The 27,518-nt window shown below is 40.7% G+C and overlaps 3 protein-coding genes across 5 annotated transcripts in view; 2 read left to right on the forward strand and 1 right to left on the reverse strand.

The window, feature by feature from the left end:
• The first annotated feature begins 3,180 nt into the window (after positions 1-3,180).
• lyve1b (lymphatic vessel endothelial hyaluronic receptor 1b) lies at positions 3,181-10,117 on the forward strand. Its single transcript, XM_075470511.1, has 6 exons — positions 3,181-3,375; positions 5,540-5,705; positions 5,854-5,993; positions 6,152-6,550; positions 7,924-8,002; positions 8,301-10,117. Exons 1-6 carry the CDS (start codon positions 3,291-3,293, stop codon positions 8,497-8,499), a joined length of 1,068 nt encoding a protein of 355 aa, XP_075326626.1. The 5' UTR covers positions 3,181-3,290; the 3' UTR covers positions 8,500-10,117.
• An 87-nt stretch (positions 10,118-10,204) lies between these two features.
• Positions 10,205-18,221, forward strand: rlig1 (RNA 5'-phosphate and 3'-OH ligase 1). Its single transcript, XM_075470512.1, has 7 exons — positions 10,205-10,607; positions 10,859-10,976; positions 11,131-11,226; positions 14,694-14,810; positions 14,945-15,142; positions 15,405-15,574; positions 16,512-18,221. Exons 1-7 carry the CDS (start codon positions 10,518-10,520, stop codon positions 16,695-16,697), a joined length of 975 nt encoding a protein of 324 aa, XP_075326627.1. The 5' UTR covers positions 10,205-10,517; the 3' UTR covers positions 16,698-18,221.
• The window catches only part of cep290 (centrosomal protein 290), a 54,748-nt gene continuing 44,292 nt past the window's right edge, over positions 17,063-27,518 (reverse strand). For 2 of the 3 annotated variants that reach the window (XM_075470507.1, XM_075470506.1), the window contains exons 42-51: positions 26,249-26,372; positions 24,698-24,832; positions 23,477-23,563; positions 23,105-23,269; positions 22,905-23,027; positions 22,148-22,317; positions 21,863-22,004; positions 20,910-20,983; positions 17,892-17,989; positions 17,063-17,572 (exon numbers count right to left, since the gene is read on the reverse strand). In XM_075470507.1, coding sequence (XP_075326622.1) covers positions 17,328-17,572; positions 17,892-17,989; positions 20,910-20,983; positions 21,863-22,004; positions 22,148-22,317; positions 22,905-23,027; positions 23,105-23,269; positions 23,477-23,563; positions 24,698-24,832; positions 26,249-26,372 — 1,363 coding nt within the window. In that variant the 3' untranslated portion in view covers positions 17,063-17,327. Of the gene's footprint in view, positions 17,573-17,891; positions 17,990-20,909; positions 20,984-21,862; positions 22,005-22,147; positions 22,318-22,904; positions 23,028-23,104; positions 23,300-23,411; positions 23,564-24,697; positions 24,833-26,248; positions 26,373-27,518 lie in introns of those variants that run through there. The other variant, XM_075470508.1, reaches the window with a different exon arrangement.

A 27,518-nucleotide genomic window follows, 5' to 3' on the forward strand; every position in this document is an offset into this window, starting at 1 on the left:
AACTTGTCAGGTTTCATTAAGTGTAACTAAGGCGACTCATGACTTGACTGTTTCGATTCCTGGCTTTGATTCACTTAGTCACAGTGTGTGTGACTTCTACACTGGAACAAACTGAGAAATGATCAAGTCAGTTTACTTTGATCAGTTTCATTTGATTTGATTGAATTATTTTTAGACTTAAGTTTGAATAGCTACACAACATACACATACGCTATAATATGGCACCTTCTCTTTACACAACTGACTTATTTTGGATCATGGCCTTATCACTTCTGTGGCTCTTTCAATTCTCCAATCAAAAGGATTCATAAATATGATTTGGAGCTGAAGTCAGCAGTGAAGCAGGACAAATTAAACCAGACTTGTATCTACCGACCTTTTCTGTAAGAGTTATAACAATCACTATGTTGCCGGCTGTAAGTCAGGTGTTCAGGGGCCGTCTGCAAATTGCAACATTAACCCTTGTATGGTCTTCACTTTTGGGACCCGCTGGTGTCCCTCGGGTCAAATTGACTCAGGACATATTTGGGGCTTTAAAAACTATTCAATTTCAAACAACTGAAATAGCATATATGTTTAATGAACCCAATCAGTCTCTACTAGAACACAATTAACAATTGACAATTTTTGTCATAAGGTTATAATTGATGTTATCTGCGGCCATCTGCGGTGCTCCTTGTGGTGCACATTCCGAGTGAAGGCCATCTTCAAATTCACTTTCAGAATCAGAACACTCTGAATTGACATCTAAATGACCCTCATATTTGGAGACATCTTCCTCTTCCACATCCATGTGCCTGACTCTTCAAATGTGAGTTCCAAAGCCCTCTGGCAGCTAAATCCTTTGGTCATACTGATGGTGGAAGATTGTACTGTGATTTAGAGGATAGTGCAAGAAAGCATATAGCATATAGGGCGAGAAAATGTTTGATTTTTACAATGTTATGTAATCACATCTAAAAAAGAAAGTGAGAACAAACAGCTTCTCTGCATTTTTCACAAAAAACAAGTGGTTCTAGTAAGTAAATATTATTTAGAAACAACCTGAATAAAGATTATCAAATCAAATCAAATCAAATTTATTTGTTTAGCACATTTCATGTACAAAACAATTCAAAGTGCTTTACATAAAATAAAAGCATTGCAGCAGGGAGTGGAAGAAGCATTAAAAATACATAAAAGAATATAAAGAGAAACAAATAAAATCATTTAAATGAATTTAAAAACAAGCAACAGTCAAGATAAGTTAAAAGATATTGTGCAGTTTTCTTGCATAGACACATGAGAAAAGAAATGTTTTTAACCTGGATTTAAAAATGTCTCCATTTGGTGAAAGTTTAATCTCCACTGGCAGTTTGTTCCACTTGTTTGCAGCATAACAGCTAAATGCTGCTTCTCCATGTTTAGTCTGGACTCTGGACTGGACCAGCTGACCTGAGTCCTTGGATCTAAGAGCTCTGCTGGCTTTATATTCTCTGAACATATCACAGATGGATTTTGGCCTTAAACCGTTCTGGGATTTGTAAACCATCAGCAGGCTTTTAAAATCTATTCTGTGGCTGACTGGAAGCCAGAGTAAAGATTTTAAAACTGGTGTGATGTGTTCAGATCTCTTAGTCCGGGTTAAAACTCCAGCAGCAGCGTTCTGGATGAGCTGCAGATGTTTAATGCTCTTTTTGGAAGTCCGGTTAAAAGAGCATTACAGTAATCGAGTCTCCTGGAGATGAATGCATGGATGAGTTTCTCCTGGTCTTTTTGGGAGAGAAAACCTTTAATTCTGTTGATGTTTCTGAGATGGTAAAAAGCTGCCTTGGTGACAGCTTTGATGTGGCTGCTGAAAGTCAGATCTGAGTCTATCAACACTCCGAGGTTACCAACTTGGTCAGGGATTACAAGAACTTTCTGTGTGGAAAAACTTGCCTAGCTTTTATTAAGTAAATATCACTCCAAATTTCAGGCAGTGTTGGAACACCTTTTTATTTTTTGCTTGGAGGTTTAGGACCAGCGGCACCAAAATGGTTCCTGGGTCCAGGTTGTCAATCAGACTTCGATCGGATCAAGGAGAAGAATTTAGAGTCCATGTTCACATTGTGGACCAGCTCTTTTTTACCTTGCGCCGTTGTTCGGAGGATCTTGAGACCATCAAGTCTACATGTTCTCTGTGGACTTGAAGAAAGCTTACCATTGTGTCACCCAGGAAATCCTGTCCAGTGTGCTGTTGGCATACATGTTTTGGAGCAAATATGTTAGCCATCCGGTCCTTGTATGACCAAAATCAGACCTGTAGCACACACCGGTTTGATATGAAAATAAGCGTGAAGAGGTGGGGATAAAAGCCAGCACCAGTTTGGGGTGTTTTCAAGGTTCTTATCCCTTATGAATCAGGGAGGCATTGTATGGGTCTTAAACATCAAAATGAGATCAGAAACAATGAAAAAGTAAATACGACCTAAATTAATCTCTCGCTACTGTCAAAATCTGCTGGAAGACCTACACTGACCATGAGAACAGATCAAAGCTACATCACAAGCTGTGGAGATTTTACTTTATTGTTTAAAGCAAAAGGAAGAGAACTGGAAACTCTCCTTGGGCTATATGGAGACCCCTACACACAAATGCCAAAGTTTAAGAGTTAAAGCCAACACATTATAGAGTAGAGGGACTGAAACAGTCAAAAAAGAGTCAGAGAAAAGACAGGAGCACAGGAACAGTGTGGAGGAAGTTTCCTTTCCGTCTGGCTTGGTTCAGCAAACAGAGCTCTGGAAGAGATGCTGGCGAAGCAGAAAAATCCTCACAGCTCAACACCCAACAGAACAATGCTCACATATGTTGCTTCGTCCCTATTTAACCGCTTCATCTTAAATAAGAGGCATGAAGCAATAACCTAACATGACCTATCAGCTCCTTCAATGTACCCAAGGATTATCTTCTCTCATTATTATTCATTTCTCTTGGAACATGTAACTCTTCCTGTCATCCTCCTTTAATATTTCCTGGAAATCCTCCATCTACTCTCATTAGTGTTGTATGTGTTATGTGTAATGCATCTGCATTGTGATGTCCAAAACAATGTTTGCATCAAACACACTGTCAAACAGACCTACTGCCAAGGTCCTTCTCCTGTAGATGTGTGTGCTATCTGCTAACAGGCCATCAAGCAGGCTTGACCTCTGTTTTCCTGTTTCCTCCACACCACATATGCTGCAGGGCTTCTCCTGCCCCGTGGGCTCAATATATATGGTGCATCACCTTCACCCTCTTCAGTTGGATTTTTTTTTACTACAAAAATCATGGCAGGACTTTGCTGGTTTACCCAATGTTTATTTCTGATTTTTCAAGCATTTGTGCATCCTTCTGAATCCGGCCACGTTAAAGGTAAGATCTTTGTTTCCGGTGTGGGTGAAGTATCCTGTTTTGACCAAATTCTTGAACTTTCTGTAAAGTAGTTTTAATTTCAACATTTATTTATTTTAATTTTTTCAAGTTCTTTTGTTTTATCAACTTTAATTTCACACTTTGCTTAGATTGTTGATGAAATGTTTTAAAAAGGAAGGAATATCTTTCTGGATGCTTAAGACAATACAAAATACAAGATATTAAGTTTGAAGAAACATAAAAATTCATTAGTCCATGTTTACATTCATACAGCCTACAATGTTTTATACACACTGATTACGTATGTATTGGCTCACTGTGTGGTGTATATGATCCAGTGTACTGTGCGGATAGTATTGACTTTTTGGAATGTGTAGATATATTATCTGAATATGATAAAAGATTTTCAGAGAGCACCGAGAGAATATGTGAGGTTTTTATATTACTCATCCATGGAAAAATCAACAAAAAGAAAAACATACATTTACGATCACATGAAAATATACCCTGAAACAGCCACAATATTGGGTTTATGACATGACATATGTTATTACATAACCATTTCTAACCATTACATCCATCAAACACTGTCCTTACTGATAGAGATATTCAAAACAACTCTCTAATCATTACTATTATTGCAACAGTAATTTGTAGTCATATGAAAAATAAAGTACACTCTTTTCATTTAAATCATTTACATATCTGGACATAACAAAAAAGATCCTCAGGTTCTTACCAGGTATTAAAATCAAGTTAAAAAAAACTAACATGCATTAGTATTTACTGAATAGATACAAAGCCAAAATGGAGAAGCAGTTTGTGAAAAACTATGCATACCCTAGCTGCTACCATAGGAATTAAGAGGGGAAGTAGCAGCATTCCAGAAACCAGGAGAAAGCCTCTTCTCTCTAAAAAGAACATGGCAGCACAGCTTAGGTTTGCAAAGTTACATCTGAACCAATCGCAACACTTCTGGAACGATGTCCTTCGGAGAGACGAGACCAAAGTGGAGATGTGCGATCACAATGCACAGCAGCGCGTTTGGTGAAAAAAACAAACAGCATGTCAGCATAAACACCTCACACCAACTGTCAAGCACGGTGGTGGAGGGCTGATGATTTGGGCTTGTTTTGCAGCCACAGGACAGGACACTTTGTAGTCATTGAGTCCACCATGAACTCCTGTGTATACCAAAGTATTCTAAAGTCAAATGTGAGCCACTTTTTCTTGCAATAAGACAATGATAAAATAAAAAATTCTACAACAAAATGTGAGAAAAACAAAAGAATCAAGGTTTTGCGATGGTCTAAAGTCCAGACCTCAGCGTGATTTAAATGCTGTGGCGGGACCTTAACAGCTGTGCATAAACAAATGCTGCAAACCTCAAAGAACTGAAGAAACAAGTTGGCCTAAACAGGGCTTGATGATCTTTTTAAATATATAAATACTTGGGCTGCACTTTGTTTACATTTAATTAAAATACAGAAAAAAATGCTTTCACATCGTAATTTTCACATCACAGCAGCAGTGGACACTGGAAAAGACAGCAAAGGCAGCCCTGGATTTTTCCAAACATAAAATACTACTATGTAGCTAACCAGCCACCTTCAACACTACAAAAGATAATGTCTTCTTGGAAACCTGGACTTTTGGTGGGAATGCAGTCTTCTAAAGCCACAATTTTCCTTGATTCGACCAATTGTCTTGGGGCTGCTATGACTGTCACTAAGTTGCTTTGGCCTTTTAAACTTATAATTTTATGTACTTCTTAACTGTGTTTTTCTATTGTACCTATAAAGCGCTTTGTGACTCTGGTCTGTGAAAGGCGCTGTACAAATAAAGATTACTTACTTACTTACAAATACAGCGTAAATGGAAACAAATCTACTGAATACGAAGAAAAACATTGCTTCTTCCAACAACTTTAAAAAATGACAAACAAAAATCTAATTTAATCTGTTTTGGGCCAGTTTAGGTGAACAAACTCATTTTCAGTTTGTTGTTTCATTAAAATGTGTCCTCTACTTAAGGGTTAACAGCACTGTTCACTGACCTTTTCATTAATTATTTTAAGGGGTATTTGAAGAATTGTGTGAGACAGACCTCATGATGAGCGTCAGTTATTAATGCTGCGGCATGTGACCTTTTTACAACATTTCAGTGGTCTCTGAAAGTCAAAAATCCACTGGAGTCTTCATGCTTATTGAGGGTGGAAAATACACCTTTAACTTCGCTGATGCCAAAGAAGCCTGCCAGTTTCTGAATGTCACCATAGCGACCAGAGCCCAGGTGGAGAAAGCACAGCAACGCGGACTGGAGACATGCAAGTAGGCTGAAAAAGAATTCCAGGGGCAACTACTCGCTCAGATTATGACTAAAATACTATACATGAGTCAAATCTTTTTGTTCTGTTAAGGAGTCTTTATCTATTTTTGTGTCACCATCTCTTAACTAGTCCTTCACTTTTGTTAACAGATTTGGTTGGGTAGCTGACCGGATTGCAGTTGTCCCACGACTCATGTCCGACAAAAACTGTGGGCAGGGTAAAACGGGGGTGGTGCCGTGGTACGCACCGATGCATAAAAAGTTTGGTGTCTTCTGCTTCAATTCCTCAGGTTCAGTTCATTTACTGCACTACGTAGGGCACTGCAAATCCCTGAGCTTGACTTCATATTTGTTTATAAAGCCGAATTGATCCAAACTCAGTTAACATTGTCCGTGCAATAGGTCCTATTGTAACTGTCATCAGCTAAATGACCTCTTGTATGATCAGCACTTGCAGATCTCGACGAAACTCTTGAAACATCAACAACAGACACCCTGCAAGCTTCCACATCCTCCACCCTTCGGACATCTCTGACCCAAACCTCAACACCTGCTGTACCTTTGGTCAGGTCAACATTCGAGTATCCATCTTCGACCAAAATGCAGATAACATCCAAAGCCCCTAAGCAAACATCAGTGACTTCAAATTTTGTTCCCTCGGTTGAGACGACACTCTGGGCTTGGATCTCCTCCTCAGCCTCTCCTTCCCTAACTCCCATTCACACCCATACTACTGTTTCTCCTCCACACCATATCACCTCAAACCCCACAGTTGACAGTTCTGACTTTTCTACATCTGCTCAAGCATCCACTTTCTCAGTATCCCCTGAGCCAGCGCTGACAAAAGGTATTTACCCTTATTTTTTGTCTCGCTTTTAATCCAAGTTGTCCATTTACTCTTTTCTGCTTTGAAAATATATCTTTACATAACATATTTGAAGGAGGTGAAAGAGGAGAGATATCAACTTGTAAATCTTTTTTTTTATTTTACCAAATATGTAAATTGGAAAAACCAATAAGTTAGAATAGTTCAGTTGACTACTTTCACTCACATATGCAGTGCAATACAACGAGACTGATTTCATCCGAATACGAATTTCTGAATCTCGATATCTCACCTGATGTGATTCGTTTTAACCGATGACCTTAAAGCAATACTATGTAACATTTCTACCTTAAAATAACAGCTTGAAAAAAATTGTGCGGCTAGAATGAGTTTTAATATTACGATTGGCCTGTCTCCTATGCCCTTCGGGGGTCTGAGTTGGAAAAATTGCGCTATGTAACTTTCCTGGACCGGCCCGGGAGCTGAGCGGAAGTACTTCGACTTGCTTTCTGGCACACCTACCGCAAAAACAAATAGACCCCTCTCACGCTCCCAGGTACATTTGATTACTCTTACCTTGTCGGTCGACATAGCTTGCACCTTCTGACTCCTCGCCGGTTCGTCAACAAACGTTAAACGTGAAAGCGAAAGGGTGTTGTATTTACGACAGTGTAACCGTACATTACCTCCAAGCCTGTAGGGGGAGCTCCATAATGTTTTTTTTCGAGAAGTTACATTGTATTGCTTTAAAGCTGCTGCAAAGAAAAATGTTTACGCCACTAGGGGGGGCAGAAAAACATCAAGACAAAGTGTAGAAAGAATGCCGTCATCAAAGCTTTGATAGCAGTAAAATATTCTAACTTAAATGCAAAAAAAGTAAATTAAAAACAAGGTACATTAATTGGCTAATCATATAAATTTTATTCACAACGGAACATTTACATTTTACACAGTGTCCAAATCGTTGTGGAATTGGGGTTGTGATTGATAGTTTAGTTTTGTTGTTTCACTCACAATTACGAGCAGTGGAAAAAAAAAAGATAAAATTAATTTAAAAAATGAAAAATCGTGCAAAATGGAACGTGTGAGGTTCATTTAATTGTCGGTGCTTCTCGTGATCTCTTACCTGATAGGATTAATATTAACTGATGTTTTTTGACCACTAGGAGTGTTTTATTATTCAGTTTACGATATGAAACAAACCAAAACTATGTAAAGTGTCTTAAAATGTATGATAAAGGTGTTCAACCGTACAATAGATCGTCAGGGATGACAGAGAAACTACAGTGATCTGCAATGTGCTCAGTTAAGATTTTAATTACGGCATATAGTCGTATAATATATACTGTATATGCCTTATGCTTACTTTCCTCATTTTTTTGTTTCTTTACCAGGTGTATATACAGCACTCATTTCTGTTGGCATTGTTCTCCTGCTACTGATGTCAGCAGGTGCTTTGTTGCACCACAAACTGTGAGTTAAGTTTTAAGAGAACTTGAGGAGCTTAAAATAATTCACAAGTATATTTATGCCTCTTGAAATGTATATGATAATGAATTTAAACCAAAACCAGGCTCTTTAAGTTTGGGAATATACAAAAATAAGAATCACATCGTTTTCCATGGATTTATAAAATGAAGCTTCTGTTATGTCATTTATAACAGGAAGCACTTCATAAAACTGATACCATACAAGAAATATTCAGAGCCCAAAAGCTAGGAGATTTTCTTCATCCATGTATGCAGTGATATATAATATGTCTGTCCTTTAGGAGAAGGAAAACTTCGGGCTGGTGTCACAGACAGCAAAAGGACGACATCGAGACCGAGATGTGGAAGCACAGCGAGATGGACCTGCACGGTGAACATGGAGTTGAGGAGGACCATGATGAAGAAGAACCGGACCAGAAGTACTCCAGTGACATCATGCTGTGCAAGAAGCCACATATCAAAGCAAACTCCTCAGAGTAGCGGACATTTCTGTTGAGGTTTTTCATTCTCAGTGTCTTGTGATAAACATCACACTTTTGTTTTCTACGATAAAGACCTGAGACTGAAAATGAATGGTAGGCACCAAAGATACCAACAGAAACATGAATGCCACTTCAGGCTCAGTGGCATATACTGATATCAGCCACGGCATTCTGATGGTATCTGCTTGGTGGTAATATTTTTTCAGTTTGCACCTATCCTGTCAGATGGCTCTCGGCTTCTGTTTATAATTAGCTTGTCAGGCGACAGCAGCTAGGCTACCCTTAGCTAAGTCAAGCATGAACAGTAAATAAAGGCATATATTACATGAGTACTGCTTTATCACACAATGGGAGAATGGTGTTATACCATCCATAGCAGTACAACCAGTAAATAACGCTTGTTGCATCATGACATGTACAACTGTGAGCTCCTGCCCTCAGATGGTTTGCTGTTTGTATTTTCACATTACAAACCACTTTGGAAAAGCTGGACTTGCTACATACTGGTTATCCATTCTCAGCAGGTGATCCAACTGTTCATTGTTTATTGATTAAACAGTCTGGCCCCACTATGGTGATAATGGCTATGTTAGCTAAGATTGGGGCTGTCACAGCTTGCAAAAAACAGGTTTGAACAAATTTGGCAATTCTGGAAATGTATTTAAAGGCAGTCAGACAATGTTAAACACCTTCAACCACATTAATTTGCTTAAATTTGCTTCCTCCGCTGCCTCACTTGGCTCTCTAGCTGTTGATTTGTCTGCATATTTGTAGTTGGGTTAGACGGCAGCTTTGTGTAAAGCTGACAAATTTGAGTCTTTTCTTTGTTCGCTACAATACAAAGTACAGCGTAAAAAAGCCAAAATACTTATAAACACTGCTTCTCGGATTATTGGGTGTCATGACTGTCCACTTAGGATGGCTTTGCTCACTACTGTCTCCATTTTCATTACAACAGAGCAAACGTACCTTTAGATTATATTACCGACAGGTCGCAAGGCAAACTAATTGAACTAATCTAAGCCTGTCGCATCTGTCTTTGAACAGATGTTCAAACTTCAAAGAAAGTGACATTCCTTGCCATTTCCTATTCAAATTTGATCAAAGTAAGTCACATTTTAGTGACTTTATATTCAGACATTTCAACTTCAAAAGTCGGAACATTTTGTTTGCACAAAAGTGGTACTGAGATGGCAGTCTGGTCACCATTCAGTTTTTTTATCTGGAACAAAATAAAGATCCAAAAAAGCTGGAAGTCCCGGATGTCCATTTCACTTTTTGCGGGATCTTTCTTATTTTTTGCCTGAAGCTCTTTTTGTGTAACTTTGACTGAATTCGTTTGGGCTGGTTTTCATGCTGAAGAATGAAGTTTGAAAGGCTCATCAACTGCCCTTCAGAAGATTTTGTGATTAATAAGAATCTAAACATCAAAAGTGTTCAGAGTTTTAGTGCTTCATTGTGCATCTTGTGGACATTTTCTGGATATGAGCTCCTTTGACTGAACAGTTGCATTTTCTTTGCATTTTGTTTATGTGCATGAGCTACTGAATTAATCTCTTACCATTATGTATACGTTTTTTTTTCAGTTTTTAAAAAAATAAATCCTCGTGAATTAAGTAGTGCATTAACCTTTTGTTCTTGAAATGGCAGCTTTGTTATGACAGTAATTGTTTTTTTCTATTACAAGTTAATCTCCAGGGGAAAAAAAATGAAAATAATATATCTCAACAAATACAATTTAAAAAGGTTTAGTGTGAATTAAGACAATAATAATTAACTTAAGTTAACATGACTGTTTTGGTCCCGTTCAGACCATTGTAAGTTCCCACCCGGCCACCATGGGGGCGCCAATGAGTATTTTATTTGTTTGTGCGACGACAGAAAATATCCCCAAGGAAGACTCGCTTCTCTTTCTAACTGAGCACTCCGCGTGCTAACGTTTACATTTCTGCTTTTCTCAGCCTGAATTGTGAACATTTGCGGAATAAACGGGGTATCTGTCGAAACACACTCAAAATGCGACGCCTGGGCTCCGTTCAGCAGAAGATGCCGTGTGTGTTTCTGACCGACGTGAGGGAACAACAGTCCCGAAAACGGGACTGTCAGGTGAGAGGCTGCAACCCGACTCATCCTGCTGCCGCTGGCATGGAGCGACAAAAAACGCAAAATGCTTATTAAAAACCACCAAAAAATTACCCCCACCCTTTTACTTTTACGTCAAAATGCATAGTCTTATGTTTACTTTCTTTTTAGTCAATCATTGGCGTCCGCTTGTTGGTGCACCAAGAAAAGTGTGCGTACATGCATGGATGTATCGATAAATGGCTTAAATGTCAGGTGTTTCTGCCTCCCTTCAGCAATTTCAGGTCGTTGCCACAGAAAACCTGAACCCTCTCGCTGTCGACGCTCACGTAGATTGTGCACTTGCCACTGAGAAACTGGATGGGACCTGCTGCTATGTCACACTTTATGGAGGTGAGTAGGTAAGAGTGATTTCTACAACATCACAGCAAGCGAACTGCTTTTCATCTGAGTTTGTGCTGAAAGCATTTTGCGCAGCCTCTCTGCCCAGCAGGTTTGAGAATTTGAAGTTTTCCTTGCAGGACTAAATGGTCTTTTTTTGCTTCAGGTCAAGCTTACCTCTGGGCCAGACTCGACAAGAAACCCAACAAGCTGGCAGAGAAGAGGTTTAAGAGGCACCAGCACTCTTACAAGAGCTCTGAAGGTATTGCTGCTTGAGTCAAGTGTGTGTGTGTGTGTGTGTGTGTGTGTGTGTGTGTGTGTGTGTGTGTGTGTGTGTGTGTGTGTGTGTATATTCAAATTCAATTCAATTCAAATTCAAAAATACTTTATTTATCCCAGAGGGAAATTAAATGTTGATGTAGCTCAATTAAATCAAGGAGTTATTATAGATGCTGATGGCTGTGGGCAGGAAAGATTTCCTGTAGCGGTCCGTTTTGCATCCAAACTGAAGAAGCCTTTGACTGAAGAGACTCTGTTTTCTGATAAGTCTCATGGAGAGGATGTTCAGGGTTGTCCATAATTCTCTTGATTTTATGCAAAATCCTTCTTTGCATTATTGTCTCCAGAGGTTCCACAGTCGTCCCCAGAACAGAACCAGCCTTCCTTATCAGGTTGTTGAGTCTTTTTAGGTCCCTGGTTCTGATGCTGCTGCCCCAACAGATGACGCAAGAGGAAATGACGCTCTCAACAACAGACTTGTAGAAGATCTGCAACATCTTGTTGCAAACCTTGAAGGACCTTAGCTTCCTCAAGAAGTACAGTCTGCTCTGTCCTTTCTTGTAGATTGCTTCACTGTTGTGTCTCCAGTTCAGTCTGTTGTCCACATGAACACCAAGGTATTTATATTCCTCAACCACCTCCACTTCTTCTCCCATGATGGAAACAGGGTTTGATCTGACCCTGTTTCTCCTGAAATCTACAATCATCTCCTTTGTTTTGTTAACATTCAAGATGAGATGATTGTTCCCACACCATGCCACAAAGCGGTCCACCAGCTCTCTGTACTCAGCTTCTTGTCCATCTCTGATACACCCGACAACTGCAGAGTCATCTGAATATTTCTGTAGATGACAGGAGTCTGACTTGTACTGGAAGTCTGAAGTGTACAGAGTGAAAAGGAATGGTGAGAGTACAGTCCCCTGTGGTGCTCCTGTGCTGCTGATCACCTGGTTAGACACACAATTCTTCAGTCTGACAAACTGTGGTCTGTTTGTCAGGTAGTCATTAATCCAGGTGATTGTTGAGGCCTCCACCTGAGTCTTCTGGAGTTTCAGACTAAGCAGATCAGGCTGGATTGTGTTAAATGCACTGGAGAAATCAAAGAACATGATCCTCACAGTGCTGCCTGCTTTGTCCAGATGACAGTGGGTTTGTTGAAGCAGGTGTATGATAGCGTCTTCAACTCCAACTCCATGGCGATAAGCAAACTGCAGGGGGTCCTGATATGTGCTGGTTTGCTTACACAGGTGGGTCAACAGGAGTCTCTCCAGGACCTTCATGATGTGGGATGTCAGGGCAACAGGTCTGTAATCATTGATGTCTGAAGGGTGAGTTTTCTTTGGTACCGGAACCAGACAGGATGTCTTCCACAACAGTGGTACCTTCTCTTGGGCCAAGCTAAGGTTGAAAAGGTGTTGCAGAATCCCACAGAGCTGCTCTGCACAGGCCTTCAGGACTCGGGGGCTGACACCATCTGGACCTGCAGCCTTGTTCCGGTTCAGTCTTTCCAACTGCCTCTTCACCTGACTTCTAGAAACAGAAAAGTGGGAGGGGGAGGCAAAGGGGACAGCAGCATCTCCTGATTGGGTTGAAGACAAACTAGTGGAAGCAGAAGAATCCATGACTGAGGTGGAGGTGGAGATGTTACAGGAAAGCTGTGGGTCAGAGGAGGGTGGGATGTCTCTTTGGCTGGGAACAGGAGGGGAGGATGGTGAGCTTGTTCCTGAACTGAACCTGTTGGAAGAATGTGTTCAGCTCATTTGCTCTGTCCAGACTTCCATCCATCCGATCCTCCCTCTGCTTGAGGCCTGTGATCTTCTTCATTCCTGACCACACATCTCTGATATTGTTCCTCTGCAGTTTACTCTCAAGCTTCTTTCTATACACCTCCTTGCTCTCTCCGATCTTGACTTTGAGCTGCTTCTGTATACTCCTCAGTAACTCCCTGTCTCGCTCCCTAAAGGCTCTTTTTTTCTTGTTCAATAGTTCCTTTAGCTCACTGGTGATCCAGGGTTTGTTATTAGGGAAGCATCTCACTGTTCTGGTGGGGATGGTGTTGTCCACACAGAAGTTTATATAGTCAGTCACACACTCAGTCATGGCATTAATGTCCTCTCCATGTGGCTTACAAAGAGAAATCCAATCGGTTGCATCAAAACAACCCTGTAAGGCTTCTTCAGCTTCCTCTGACCACTTTCTAACAGTCCTTTTTGTGACAGGTAGTCTCTGGACAAGGGGTTTATATGCTGAACAGAGAAAAACAAGGTTGTGATCTGATTTTCCCAGGGGAGGTCTTTATTTGGAAATGTATGAATCCTTGACATTTGTGTAAAACAAATCCAATGTCTTGTTTTCTCTGGTAGAGCAGCTGACAAACTGTTGAAAAGTTGGCAGTGTAGCAGAGAGTGAGGCATGATTAAAATCACCAGATATTGCCACAAAAGAATTGGGGTGTTGAGTCTGTATCTTAGCAACAACGGAACTGATGACATCACATGCAGTGTCGGCAACAGCTAAGGGTGGAATGTAAACAGCCACCAAAACAACACTGGTGAACTCTCTTGGCAAATAATATGGACGAAAACTTACTGCCAATAGTTCAATATCAGGACTGCAGAGACGACTCTTCACAGTAACATGTCCTGGGTGACACCATCTGTTGTTGACAAGCACTGCCAATCCACCCCCTTTCCTTTTCCTGCTACTCTTTATATCTCGATCTGCTCGTACAGTCAGGAAGCCCGGCAGAGAGACGCTGGAGTCGGGGATATGATCCTGTAGCCATGTCTCAGTAAAACACATAATGCTACATTCCCGATATTCTTGCTGAGTCCTTATCAAGGCTAAAAGTTCATCCAACTTGTTAGCTAACGATCTTACATTTCCCATGATGCAGGATGGCAGAGATGGTTTGAACTTCTTCTTTCTTTCTCTCCTCTTTGCTCCTGCTCTGCATCCACGACGCCTCCTTTTCAATTCCAGTGGGATTTCTGGCTTCAGTTGTCGAATTATTTCTGCTTTTCCAATGTTATTCAGCTGCTCCCTGTTGTAAACCACCTTGTTGCTATGGTGATGCATCATGACAAAAGAGTAAAATATACAAAAGTATTGGGAAAAATTAATCCAGCTGCACAGCATCCAAGGCAGGAAGGAACAGTTGTCCAAAAAAATGCAATTTCTTCCAAGAAATAACAGGAATGAAATTTAGAGAAAAAGAAAAATCTCAATGTGAGGTACAGAGCTACTCCAACGTGCTGCCACCCTCAGCAGCGCATTCTAGCAATTGTGTGTGTGTATGTATGTATATATATATATATATATATATATATATATATATATATATATATATACACACACACACAGTATATTCTTGGGTGAAAAGTTTTACCTTCTCGCAGCTGCATTGCAAGTTGTCCCCTGACAATAAGGTTTTGGTGGTTCCTCTTTCAGATTTCACCTGGGATGTGGTGGAAGATTTTAAAACGGTGCCTGAAAAGTGGATCCCTGCACACGGAGTCAGACACCGCAACGGTCATCCTTCGCCTGACGAAAATGGACACATTCCAGGTTCTTTGAACCGGGTTATTTTTGTACAAAGATTTGTATTTGTGCAGGTTACGAGAATAAACCAGCATCATCGCCCACATGGATATCATTAACATGGTGGGAACGCTTCATTATGTGTCCCTGTAAACCTCTAGGCTGGGTTCCAGTAGATCACAGCAACAAGCAATACTGTTGGCACTCTTCTGTGGTGGATTATGGAGTCGGGGCAGCTCTGGTTCTCAGGCCCAAGTCTGACGATGAAGATGTGCTGGAAATCGCAGCAGTCCCATTAGCCGACATCCTGGAACAAACGCTGGAGCTCATCGGAACCAATGTTAATGGAAACCCTTATGGTAAGGTGATGGAGCACTTATGTTTGCCAAAAGAGAGCAGTTTTTATTTGACAACCTGTTTCTTTGATGGCAGCTCGTGATATTAACTTTTATTCCAAATACAAAGAAGTGACTGAGTCCTGGATGCACCAAGGATCCAGCAGGGGAAGATTTCTTTTCTCATGGTCTCAGTGTTGTTGATGGAGATAAAAAGAAGTGAAAATAGTTTCTCCTTTTAATCGTCACCCTTTTAAACTATAGTGGAGCGTTGTGATTCAAACAGGTCTGGGGAGTAAGAAGCAGCCCGTTCACTGCCTGGTGCCACATGGGAGCATTCCAATCAGAAACCCTCCACCTGTGACCTTCCAGCAGCTGTATTCCTGGTTCCAGGAGAGTCCAGAAGGCCGGGTCGAGGGCATCGTTTGGCACTGTAATGACGGCACTCTCGTTAAGGTGGGATGACTTGATGCACTGCGATTAAGCTGCACCCAGGCTTATTTCGGGGCACATTGAAACTGAACAGCTTGAAGTTGAGGTCATTTTTAACAAGGGCTGGGCAACGATTAAAATTTTTAATCTAATTAATCACACAATTTCCCTGATTAATCGCATTTGTACGCAAAATCCAAAAATGAATTCAAAAGGAGTGTATAGCTTTTAGCATTTAGTTTTATTTGAAATGTGCTGCCATATGAATGAAAGTGCCATAACATTTGTTGTGCAAACACACTTTTAACATCAGCATCTTTCTGTAGTTTTTATGTAGAAGCCTCGCTCCACTGTCTGTTTCCTTGAATGACTTGCTGCTATCAGTTGTGTGTTTTGCCTTTAAGTGATATTTTAGACTGGAACTACTACGCTGAGAAGACAATTCACCTTGGCAGTGTTTACAGATGACTTTGGTTCTGTCGACTCCGCCGTCTGGAAGAACTTTAAAATGAAAATGGCCGAGTAAAAGTTCCGTACCCTTCTCCATGTTTGGTGGATCCGCCAATAACTTTCTTTTCCGGTTCCGCAACAGACTTTTACAATAATAAAATTAATAATAAACAGGGGTGCTCCGTGGTGTAGTGGGTTGAGCAGGCGCCCCATGTACAAGAGGCTATAGTCCTCGCTGCAGCTATTTTTTATTTTTTTTTTAATTAAAAAAAAACAACAAAAAACATGCATTAATGCGAGATACAATATTTAACGGCGTTAAATAATTAATGCGTTAACGCGATAATAACGAGTTAACTTGCCCAGCCCTATTTTTACCATTCCAGTTATTCATCAAATAAAATGCTTTTAGCTGGCTGTACTGAAACAATTGGACGCGCTTCACGTGAAAACTTTGTACACAGAGGTGCAGTGATCTCTTTGCTAAAGCCGTGTGTGTGGCTGTCTGTAGGTCCATCGTCATCACCTGGGACTGAGGTGGCCAGACGGGGTCACCTGCCTCGCCAGCAGGCCCGTCGTCATTCGTGTTGACGGGACAGTGGACGCTTACAACAACAGCAAAGGCTTGTTTGCATCCTTTTTCACATTGAATGGACGCTGCTTCAGCCAGCTTCAGGACGTGCAGTTTGAGCCGTAAACGTGAGAAGAGACGACGAGGCTCCAAAGCTGCATCCCCAGAGCACGCTTCATTCTGCAGATGGCCACCACATACTTGAACTTACGATTTAAAATGGACCATTTCTCGAAAAAGAACGAGTTCAAAGTCTTACGAGTGGTTTGCAGTGAGAGGTCAGATATTCTACTGAAGGGAGTGGAATGTAATAGGGCCTAACATTTGGCACCACGCTGGCGGTGGAGTGGATTAAAGCCTGACAACAGTTTGCAATTTGTTTTGCAAAAATGTGTACAGCTTACATCAAAAGAATCCTGACCAACTAGACAATTTATATAATGTATAGAAATGAAGAGTTTAAAAGAAAGAAAGTTTTATGACAGTTTAAAATGCAAAAATTAAGGCTGTTTTATTGGCAAACACAGGGAAACCTTATACATGTGCTACATAATAAGTTACATTTCAAAATCAACATTAACAAGGAACAGCTGCTTTTGCAAGAGACTGAAAGCTATGCACCGCTTCACTGTAAAAAGGTGAACTTTTACCCTGTTCTGATAAATAAAGAATGCGATTCTAGTATTTCAAACTGCATGAATGAGCCTGACAAAACTTAAGGAAAAAACTAAACTAAAAGCTGTTAGTAACCCCGAGTTAACTGATGGACACGCCGGGCACTTCAGCTTTTACACCAAACCGATCGCACACCTTCTTTAGCTGCTCCTCCAGCAGAATGTTCTTCTTCACCTCTATGTTGTAGTTGTATTTCAAGTCCTCCAGCTCTTCAAAAAATGTTGGATCAAAATTCCCCAGCTCCTTCCGGAGCTTTTTAACCTCCGCTTGGAGTTTGGTTTTCTCCGCTTCGGCAGCCTGGAGGAGGTCCTTGAGTTTCCCGTTATCTAAGAACACAACAACTGATATCATGATTGTTCCTCCAGAAGATTTCTATCATAGATGTTTAGGTGTCTTGTACATTAAATGTAAAAATGTTGTCTTGGTGCCATTTCATTAAAAGCAAACCACGAGCACAATGAAACTGCTCTCACTGACCAAAAACAGGATGTACCTAGTTTGAAATAGTTTTAGTGTTGCACCAGAATAATTCTAATGTAGTTACAGAATGTTTAGATTTAAAAAAATAAAAATCCAGCGATGTTACAAGAGAACCCAAATCACAGCTTCATGTTCAAGAAACAACAGGATGCAGTGAAGTCTCACCGAGCTTTGAGGATGCTTCACCGAATCGCTCAGTGTGCTCCGTTATCTTCCGTTTCAGTTCCATGTTGTCCTTCTCCAGCTCAGAGTCCATCACTCTTCTGATAAACAACAGGTAGATGTTAGGACGGAAACTCATGCCGCTTCGCTTGATAGAACTGGAGCTGAGCGTGGTTCTTTCTCCAGCTCATGCAGTAAATCCTATTAAAGGTTTGGTTAAAACTCTTGTCTGTTTATTGATTTCAATGGGAATTTCCAAAAATGATTATGCCTAAATGAATGATTCAAAGATGAATGTCCAATAAAAATGGCATCAAAAAGTGTGGATCTGTACTTATAAAGACATTCTTCATTGTTTTGCGGACTTAAAGGGATAGTTCGTCTCTTTTGACATGAAGCTGTATGACATCCCATACAAGCAATATTATTTATTAACATTTTCTTACCCCCTGCTGCCAGTGTTGTGCGTGAATGAGTTCATTGAACACGCTCATTTTTTCGTGAATGTTGAACTGAACGCAACACATTTTTTAATAAAGAACTTGAACGTGAATTAGTCCACATTATGGGCAAAGTAGTGTCTGGCTGAGAATAGTTGAATAACATGCTGGCTTCCGCACGACGTTACCCGTGATGAATTGCAGCAGACACCAATTCTCCTTATGAAGATTTAAAACAATTTTACACTCTTGCAAACCAAGACCCCGACGGCATTGCATATTATATATTGTTTTTTTTAATTAAATACTGGTAGATTTCATTGCACTAAGTATAGAACTGGTCTACCTTGTCTGTACTGCTGCAAGTTTCATCACCTGGTAAGAATCCCACAATTGCAGTGTCATGAGCAAATGTCTACAATGAGCAGTTTCCAAGAACGTTTAGTGATTTCTAGCTCGTAGTGTGAATAAAAGTATTTATTTGAATATCTCACGAAAAAAGTAAAATGAACTGAACTTTGAACTAGTTCAGAATTAAAATTGTGAACTTTGAACGTGAACTGTTCACTTTGAGCATGTATGAACTGAACTTGAACTAGTTCAGAAAAGCTGTGAACTGGCACAACACTGCCTGCTGTGTACTCTGAGCCGAGTTTCAGCCTCGTTTTGGTGTTGATGAAGGTAGTCCGGCTAGTTGGCTGGGGTTTAAAAAATAAAGCGTCTTGCTTCTCAAAACAATATGCGTTCAAAAGAGTAATACATTTGCATCACAAAATCGTTCATCCAGAAAAAGTCAGACCTCACAATCGCTTGGCGCTATTTTCTCTCTACCTTTGTATCACTACGGGCTGTGTAGACCGTGCAGACCGAGCAGTCCCCTGCTTCCCAGCAGTAAACACCGTAACAGGTGCGGCTGTTGGCAATCACGGAGTGATACAGAGGAGAGAAAATAGCGCCAAGCGATTGTGAGGTCTGACTTTTTCCTGGAGAACGATTTTGTGATGCAAATGTATTATTCTTTTGAACGCATATTGTTTTGAGAAGCAAAACGCTTTATTTCTTTAGCCCCACCCAACTAGCCGGACTACCTTCGTCAACGCCAAAACTCGGCTGGAACTCGGCTCACAGGACGCAGCGGGGGGGGGTAAGTCAATGTTCATAAATAATATTGCTAGCATGGAATGTCATACAGCTTCATGTCAAAAGAGGCGAACTATCCCTTTAAAACCAAGCAGTCGGGATGTGACATCAGCTTTCACATCCATGTTGATTTAGCTGTTTAGGAGTTTCTTTTATTTGAGTCCATTTGCAGTTCAGAGATGACTGGTAAGCAGTTTCATCACATGTATCTGTCAAACATGGCATTGTTGAAGTGGAGCCACGTACAGTTTGCAGCCACTGTGTCACTTCTACAGTGTTGATAGAGAGATGAGCTGAAATTAAATAAGTCAATGAAATTCTTTATTATTGGGCTGTCCCACATATTCTCTGAAAAGCCTTCAGCTGATCCAAAGTGCTGCAGCCAGAGTTCTGATGAGAACTAACAGGAGAGATCGTATTTCTCCAGTTTTAGCTTCTCTTCATTGGCTCCCTGTTAAATTCAGAATAGAATTTAAGATTCTTCTCCTCACATATAAAGCTCTTAATGACCGAGCTCCATCATATCTTAAAGATCTCATTTGAAGATATTTTCCTAACAGAGCACTTTGCTCCCAAACTGCAGGTTACTTGGGCCCAATCTCATTTCTATTTTTCTACCCCTACCCCTTGAGGTTCCCAGAGTTACTAAAAGTAGAATGGGAGGCAGAGCCTTCAGTTATCAGGCCCCTCTCTTGTGGAATAAGCTGCCAGTAAATGTCCGGGAAGAAGACACCCTCTCCAGTTTTAAGATTAGGCTTAAAACTTTCCTTTTTGATAAAGCTTATAGTTAGGGATGGCTCAGGTGATCCTGAAACATCCCATAGTTAAGCTGCTATAGGCTTAGACTGCTGGGGGGCCTCATCTGTCACACCTTTCCTCACTTTACTCTCTTTTTCCCCTGTTTAATTTCTCAAATGATATTATGTACATGTGACATTATTGTGGTCATTAACTCGTGTTTCCCTGTTCCAACAGGTATCCTTTGAATGACGTTACAGTGTTTTTTTTTCCTCTTTTCTGTCTTCTCAAACCCCAGCTGGTGGAGGCAGATGGCCACCCTTCCTGAGTCTGGTTCTGCCAGAGGTTTCTTCCTGTTAAAAGGGAGTCGTTTCTTTCCACAGTCGCCTCAGGCACGCTCAGACGGGAGATTAGACTGAAGACAAGTTTCGGTGCAATCTGTTGGTTTCCTTAGCTCGGAAATTGTTTTTGAATTGGCTCTATATGAATGAATTGGATTATTTTATAAAAAATTATGATTACAATGAATTGAATTCCAATTGGCTTTAATTGGACTTTATTATTTAAGTGCCTTGAGATGACATTTGTTGTAATTTGGCGCTATATAAATAAAAATGAATTGAATTGAATCGAATTACTGTATACAGCGTAACTCCAATACAAGCTTGTTCCCATGGTTTTCCACGAGCACAGCGGCGCATACCTGATTGGCTGCAACTCTTTGGAGAGCTCTGTGTTCCGCTTTGCAGCGGCAGGAAGCCTTTTCAACACGTCGACCTAAGAAAGGATGAATGACAAGTACACTCAGCTGTGCAGTGAGACAACAAACAAATTACACAAAGACCAGAACCTGAGAGGAGATCTTTTAAAAAACATCACTTGATTTTACCTACCCAAGTATTTACGGCTTTACAAATTTTACAATTTGCGACACTAAAGTGAAAAAATACTTGAAAGTCATGTCAAAATTCTACTTAATATAAAAAATGTACCAGCAAAACATTCTTAAGGTATCTAAAGTGGACTTAGTAGTTGGAATATTTGATTTCAGAATGGTATACATTATATTGTATAAATGGATTGTAAATATTGATTCATTAATGAAAGGATCGATTTAATGTAACTGCAGAACATATTATTTTACAGACAACTGTGTAGTTTTATTAGTTCAATAGTTGTTCTTTACTCAATTTCAATGATCTAAACAATTCAAATTAAGATCATTGAAATAAAGCTAAAGCTAACTTTGTAAATGCATCGATTGAAGCGCCACAAACACCATTTTCCCCAAAGAGCAGAAGCTCGGTCTTCTCACGTGTTGCTTTAAGACTGAGAATCCAACGTATGCGAGCTGAGACGACCATGCGTTTATAACTGCTGCATGTTGGAAAGTCTTTAGAAATAATCCCAAAAATAAACAACGTCTTTAGACTGTGAAAAAATTAAAATAAAAAATTAAGCCCAAAGTCACTTAAAATAAGCTGACCTGGCAGCCGTGTTTGTTGTCAGACCGCATTAATCCTTACATCTGAAGCCAAATCATGAAGCGCAAAATTCCACTTCCTCATAAGGCCCAGAAGCCCACCAGAAGTACAGCTCTGCTGAAAAGATTAAACGGTCTCTTGTTATTGAAGTAATCCGTTTATTAGCCTGTACCTGATCTTCAAGTTGTCGGACGCTTGTCTGAGCTCTTTCCTCACGCTCTTTCGCCTCCTTCAGCTGCTGTTTGACTTCAGAGAGGGTGGCCGTCTTCTGGGAGAGCTCCTTCTCCAGCTCCTTCATCTTGTTCTCAAACATCCTGCACACGGAAGTCAAACACTGGCTCACACACGGGCTGATGCAGTTTCATAGCGATGTAACCAGAAGGCTTTGCAGCAAGTTACTGTTTGAAGCTGGTTGTGAACGTCCATTTATTTATTTATATTACTCAGATTTGCTGACCTGGTTACCACGGACGCCTTCGAGGCCTTACTGTCCCCGCCCTCTGTGACGGGTCTGGAGAGAGCTGCCAACAGTCTTTGCTTGGTTTCCTCCAGCTCTGCCTCCAGCTTTTCATTGGTAACTTCCAGACTCATCTTGGCCACTCGCAGCTTCTCTGAAGCTTCAATTTCCTGTTCGAAAATAAATTTGGCACAAAATTTCCCAGGTGACCCAACGCAGAAGATTGATAAGACGCACTCAACCTCTTTCAGCTTGCACCCCCCACCCTGGTGACATATCTTCAGGACATAAATAACAGGGTGTATACAGGTATAAACAAGTTAAATTTAAGACTTTTTAAGACCTTTTAATACCACTTCTAAATGAAATTTAAGACCAAACGTACGATGGAAATACCAAGTATTTCCAAGTAAACACACTGACAGTAAAACGGTAAAATGACAAATGACGGTTAAGTTTAAGAACATGGACTAAATGTGTGTCATGCGAAAAGATCACAAAAATGTCATCACTGTCCTAAATTAAAGTTATTACAATATTTTCAGAACATTTAAGTCCCATGAACAAATGCTTATAAAATCAAGTAAATATATTTTAAAAAAGAAAAATACTGATCAAAAAGAAAAATACACAAATATTTAAGACTCATGCAATCTGAATTTAAGACAATTTAATACTTTTTAAGGTCTTATTTTCAGGAAAATTGATTTACGACTTTTTAAGGACCCGCGGCCACCCTGAAATAAACCGTAGGTACCCTTTTAATCTCCTTGCGTAGACGCTCGTTCTCCATCGCTATCTTCTCCAGCCCTTTGGTTTTAGACTCCAGTTTCGAACTCATCTCAGCTTCGCTTTGACGCTTCAGCGTCTCACAGTCAGCCTAGAAGAACACAACATTTACCGTCATCTGCAGGGAACAGAACACAGAGGCACAATACTCAGAAGATGCCCCACAACCTTTAGTTGTTCAATTTCTCTCTCCAAAGCGTTGACTTTGTCTTGTTTTGCAGGAGCGCTGGACTTCTTCAGCGTCTCGTTTTCCCTCTGCACTCTCTCCACCACCTTCTTCATCAGCCCAATGGTCTTCTCAAGCTCAGGTACCGTTTTACCACTGTGACCAGCCTGATGAGGAACACGCCACAAAATCACGCACTGAAGCAAGAACACGGTAGATGAAATGTCAGCGATGACCCTCAGTGGAGTTGCTTTTGTGCACTTGCACTTTCTAATAAAAGTTTTCGATGGTCATGGTGAGTTTTCTTACCGTGAACATTTTTGTTAAAGTCCACGTTCAGTGACTTGTAACTTGACGTGTTTTGAACAACTTACTCCACGTGTATGTGCCAACTTTTTCTCCACTTCTGTCTTTTCCTTTTTCAGCGCACTGCACATCTCCTTCAGGTCTGCAACCTGATTCTGTGAAAAAACAAAGAGACTGGGTATCAACTGTCAAACACTCTTTCGCCAAATCGATATCATTTTAAAAACACTTCCAAGTTCTACCAAACATCGCTGTTTTCTGTGCTTTTTAATGGCCAACCCAAAAATGTGGATGGACGACCACGCGCCGACATGCCTCTCCGATTAAGCCCTCTGGCTGTGGGTTATTTATGAAAATGGAAAAAAAAACAAAAAAACTGCAGAGATATTCAGAGATAGCTCCTCAACAGTAAGGCCAAATTTAAAAGCCGTTGGTAGAATGTTGGAATATCAGAGAAAGGTGCTTTGTCTCTGAGTCTCCGTCAGCAGGACAGAATGAGAATTAAAGTCACAGACTGAGGAACACAACCCAGCAATGTTTGGGTGCGGTGTAAAATATAATGAAAACAGAATGCAAAGATTTGCACATTTTATAAACAGATTTTTTTAAATTATATATATTTTATTATAAACAGTATGTACATATTATATTTTTCATAGAAACAAGTAAAATGTTAAAAGTGAATTTGAATATTTGAATTTGAATATTTCATGAAAACATTTTCTCATAACATTGAAATTGGAGGAACTTGAATGTTCCTCAGCTCTTTTTATACCCAAGATGACTGGTTGTAAAAAGAGCACCTTAGAGAGGCCGAGTCTCTCAGAAGTAAAGATGCATGCAGCAATCTCCAAAATAAGGAAGTGTCGACAAACCGTGGGGCACTTTCAGAATAATGTTCCTCAATGTAAAACTGAAAAAAACTTGGAATATTCAATAATCTATAGTACATAATATCCTCAAAAGATTCAGAGAATCTGGAGGCATCTCTTCTGATCTTTGGGCTTCAGGCAACACTACTTTAAAAACTACTTCTCTGAGATGTGTTGCTGCCATCGAATTAAAAATGAGCTAATATCTTTCATGAAATAGTAAAATGTCTCACTTTCAACATTTAAAATGTTTTTTTCATGATCTATTGTGAATGGAATATTGCTGTATGAGTGTTGCATATCATTCCACTCTCCTTTTTTATTCCATTTTACGCAGCGTTTCAACTTCTTTTGATATTGGATTTGTATTCTGTGATAAAATCGGCACTAACGGAACGGATTTTGTTTGGGTTGTACCTTGAGTCGCGGTAGGTCTTTGTTGGTTTGCTCCAGTTGAAAGCGCAGCTCCAGGTTCTCAGAGGCCAACCTGAGGTTTTCCTTTGAAAGGTCCTGATCTCTCTGTGAAGGCGTGCCGGTGCCTCGCCCTGAAGTCTAAAGACCAGAAACGGCACAGAATGAGCCAGTAGAAATGAGTTGAAATGAATTCATCAGCAGAACTGCAGCAGAGTGTCAGAACAGATTTGCTTATTTGAATAACTGTTCTGGGGGATCATGAAATCTGTCTCTACCAACACACATCCAATGGAAACCTTGAATCCATGATGGACGTGCAGGGGCGGGGGGGTTCAGCACCTACACACTAACAAGCCACTCCACAGGTTTGAGCTGACTTTGGCACTGCCACCTCTAACGCTATCACAGCACGACTACTTCAGCAGGGTGACTAAAGAAGCCTGAGTACCTTCGGATAACAAAGAGATGTGCTTTCCCGTTTTTCTGCTTGATCGTCTCTTTTTCTACTGATGGACTTCTCTGGGTGTTCGCTCGGTTTGGTGCTGGAGTCCACATCTGGCTTAGCTGAGGAGGGCAGCTCCTGCTTATCCTCCTCTGCTGCCTCCTTTGTACTCTCACCCCCCTGTTCCTTCAACTCAACATGTTCCTCAGCTCTTTGTGGCGTCTCTGAATTGACTCCGACGCCGTCGTCATTCCTATCGTCACCATCTGGGTCACAAACGCCTTCTTTATTGACCGTTTCACTCATTTCATCGCCTGCCTCTGGTGCAGAGGACGGCACAACCGATCCCGGCCTCTCTGATGCATCATCCTGTTCAGGCTCATTTTCTTGAGTGGTTTGTGGTTCTTCCTGTTCTTCAGGCATGGAAACTTCAGCACCACCGGTGGTGACTTCTGCACTTTCATAGACATGTGCTCCAGTTTGCCTCCCCTCCTCTTCCACATGATCATTATCCACATCTGCCTCTGGCTCTGTTCCCATAAAACTGCTTTGAGTCTCTCTATCTGCCCAGGTTTGCTTTGGCTCCCTCTCTTGGAAAACGGTGTCCTCAACAGCTTCGGGACTAACGCAGCGGCTGCGGTGCCTTAAAGGATGGGCTGCAGCATTCCCTTCGCATGACCCATCCTCAACATCAAAAGTAGCAGAACAAATGCCTCTGAAAGCGTGGGAGGATTTGCTTCTCCCCTTCACAGACAATTAATTACGTAAATCCAGTGAGACGCAGAAATGTTAAGAAAGAGAGTAAAGACTGATGAATACAATTTAAAATGTCCAAACCTTCAAAAATATCACAGGCCAAGTCACACATCTTGCTATAAAGTTCTTTCCATGTCTGTTCCACAATTAATAAATAACTCAAATCATTATTTTTCTATCAGTCAAGTGTTGCTTCAAACGTTTACTTCAAATGACCCGTGAGGTGAGGCAGCTCCTGAATTCAAAGATCCTCATTTTACATTTGAACTGCTCGAAATGTTTGATCATTAACTTTTATACAAAGTCATCCCCTTCATGTTAGATTTTTCGGCTCTAATAATCAGCTCATCACTTACAGAGGGTCTCGATGGAGGCTCTTTGGACATCTGGCCCTCTAACGAATGGATCCTCTCCTCCAGGACGCTGTTTCTGAGCAGCAGGTTCTCCATGGCCTCATCACGAGGCAAAGCCTGCTGTTCTCTGTGGGTTAAACAAGAAAACACATGTCTTGCTTGTACTGCACAGCATTATATTATAATTGTATCGCACTATAAAAGCCTCGTCAGTGAGGATTTGAAACAACCCAATTCATAGATTTTATTTTGCACAATTATAGACTTTTTTCTCATCAGCACTGGTATACATTATAAATCCAGTCGATTATTGCTTGAGGGAACAGTCATTTTACGTCATTCATGTTTATATATTCTCTACTAAAATGTTACTTATCACACTTTGAAGCTTCAGTTAAGTCATGTTAGTTTGTGACGTTCAGCACAGACAAAAACCCAACCCTAAATCCTACTCCACACCCCATACACCCATAAATCCATTGCCCTTACTCTTTATGTACAGAGCCAATGCATTTCCCAGAAACTTCAATCTGTAATTTGTTAATCTGCTCGAGCCTTTCACAGACACAAGCGCAAAGGAAGTGATTTTCAACCACTGTCGAACACCACACTTCCAGTAAGCATGGACACAGATTCCATTCCTACTAAATACCAGATTTTAGCTGTTTAACAGTCCGTGGTTGACATCCGACTCCTCTTCCTGATGTTCTGAACATTTTCAATAAGAGACAGCCAGTCCAGTTAAGCACACAGCCTCTGTGTGCATAAAGCCATGCTATAGCAGCTCATGCAGAATGAGGCCTGACACCATCCTGCTGAAATAGCTATTCACTTCCCCAGAAAACACGTCCCCTTGACGATATCAGATGTCTCTGCAAAAATTCCATCATACACTTCTGCATCAATAATACCTCCACACATGCAAGTCATCCATGTCAGGAACACTGTTGCAGCCTCACAACATCACTTTTGCAACGTCCTCCAATAACAGCCTAGGTGGTCTTTCTCATCTTTGGCACGTAGACGTCAGTTTTTCCAACAAGCAGCTGAAACATGAACTCATCTCACCACAGAACATGTGTCCCGAGAACTCAGAGACGTCTCTGCTCTGAGTTTACATGTGGCTTCCTCCTTTTGTGGTAAAAACTTTATTGTTACAATTTTTCTGGAAGGGAAAAATTGTTGAGTGATAATGTTTTTTTGAAAGTACTCCTGAGCCAATGCGACTATATTGAGCATAGTGTCATAAAAGTCTCTCATGTAGTACTGTCTG

Source organism: Odontesthes bonariensis, chromosome 7 (genome assembly GCF_027942865.1).
Source record: "Odontesthes bonariensis isolate fOdoBon6 chromosome 7, fOdoBon6.hap1, whole genome shotgun sequence".
In the NCBI taxonomy this organism is placed as follows: Eukaryota; Metazoa; Chordata; class Actinopteri; order Atheriniformes; family Atherinopsidae; genus Odontesthes; species Odontesthes bonariensis.

What these genes read in the sequence shown, in the direction of transcription:
- lyve1b (XM_075470511.1), top strand. Translation starts at nt 3,291, where the DNA reads ATGGCAGGACTTTGCTGGTTTACCCAATGTTTATTTCTGATTTTTCAA. An exon ending in TGAATCCGGCCACGTTAAAG is followed by an intron (nt 3,376 to 5,539) that starts GTAAGATCTTTG and finishes ACAACATTTCAG; the next exon opens with TGGTCTCTGAAAGTCAAAAA. An exon ending in TGAGCCAGCGCTGACAAAAG is followed by an intron (nt 6,551 to 7,923) that starts GTATTTACCCTT and finishes TTTCTTTACCAG; the next exon opens with GTGTATATACAGCACTCATT.
- rlig1 (XM_075470512.1), top strand. Translation starts at nt 10,518, where the DNA reads ATGCGACGCCTGGGCTCCGTTCAGCAGAAGATGCCGTGTGTGTTTCTG. An exon ending in CTATGTCACACTTTATGGAG is followed by an intron (nt 10,977 to 11,130) that starts GTGAGTAGGTAA and finishes TTTTTGCTTCAG; the next exon opens with GTCAAGCTTACCTCTGGGCC. An exon ending in CGAAAATGGACACATTCCAG is followed by an intron (nt 14,811 to 14,944) that starts GTTCTTTGAACC and finishes GTAAACCTCTAG; the next exon opens with GCTGGGTTCCAGTAGATCAC.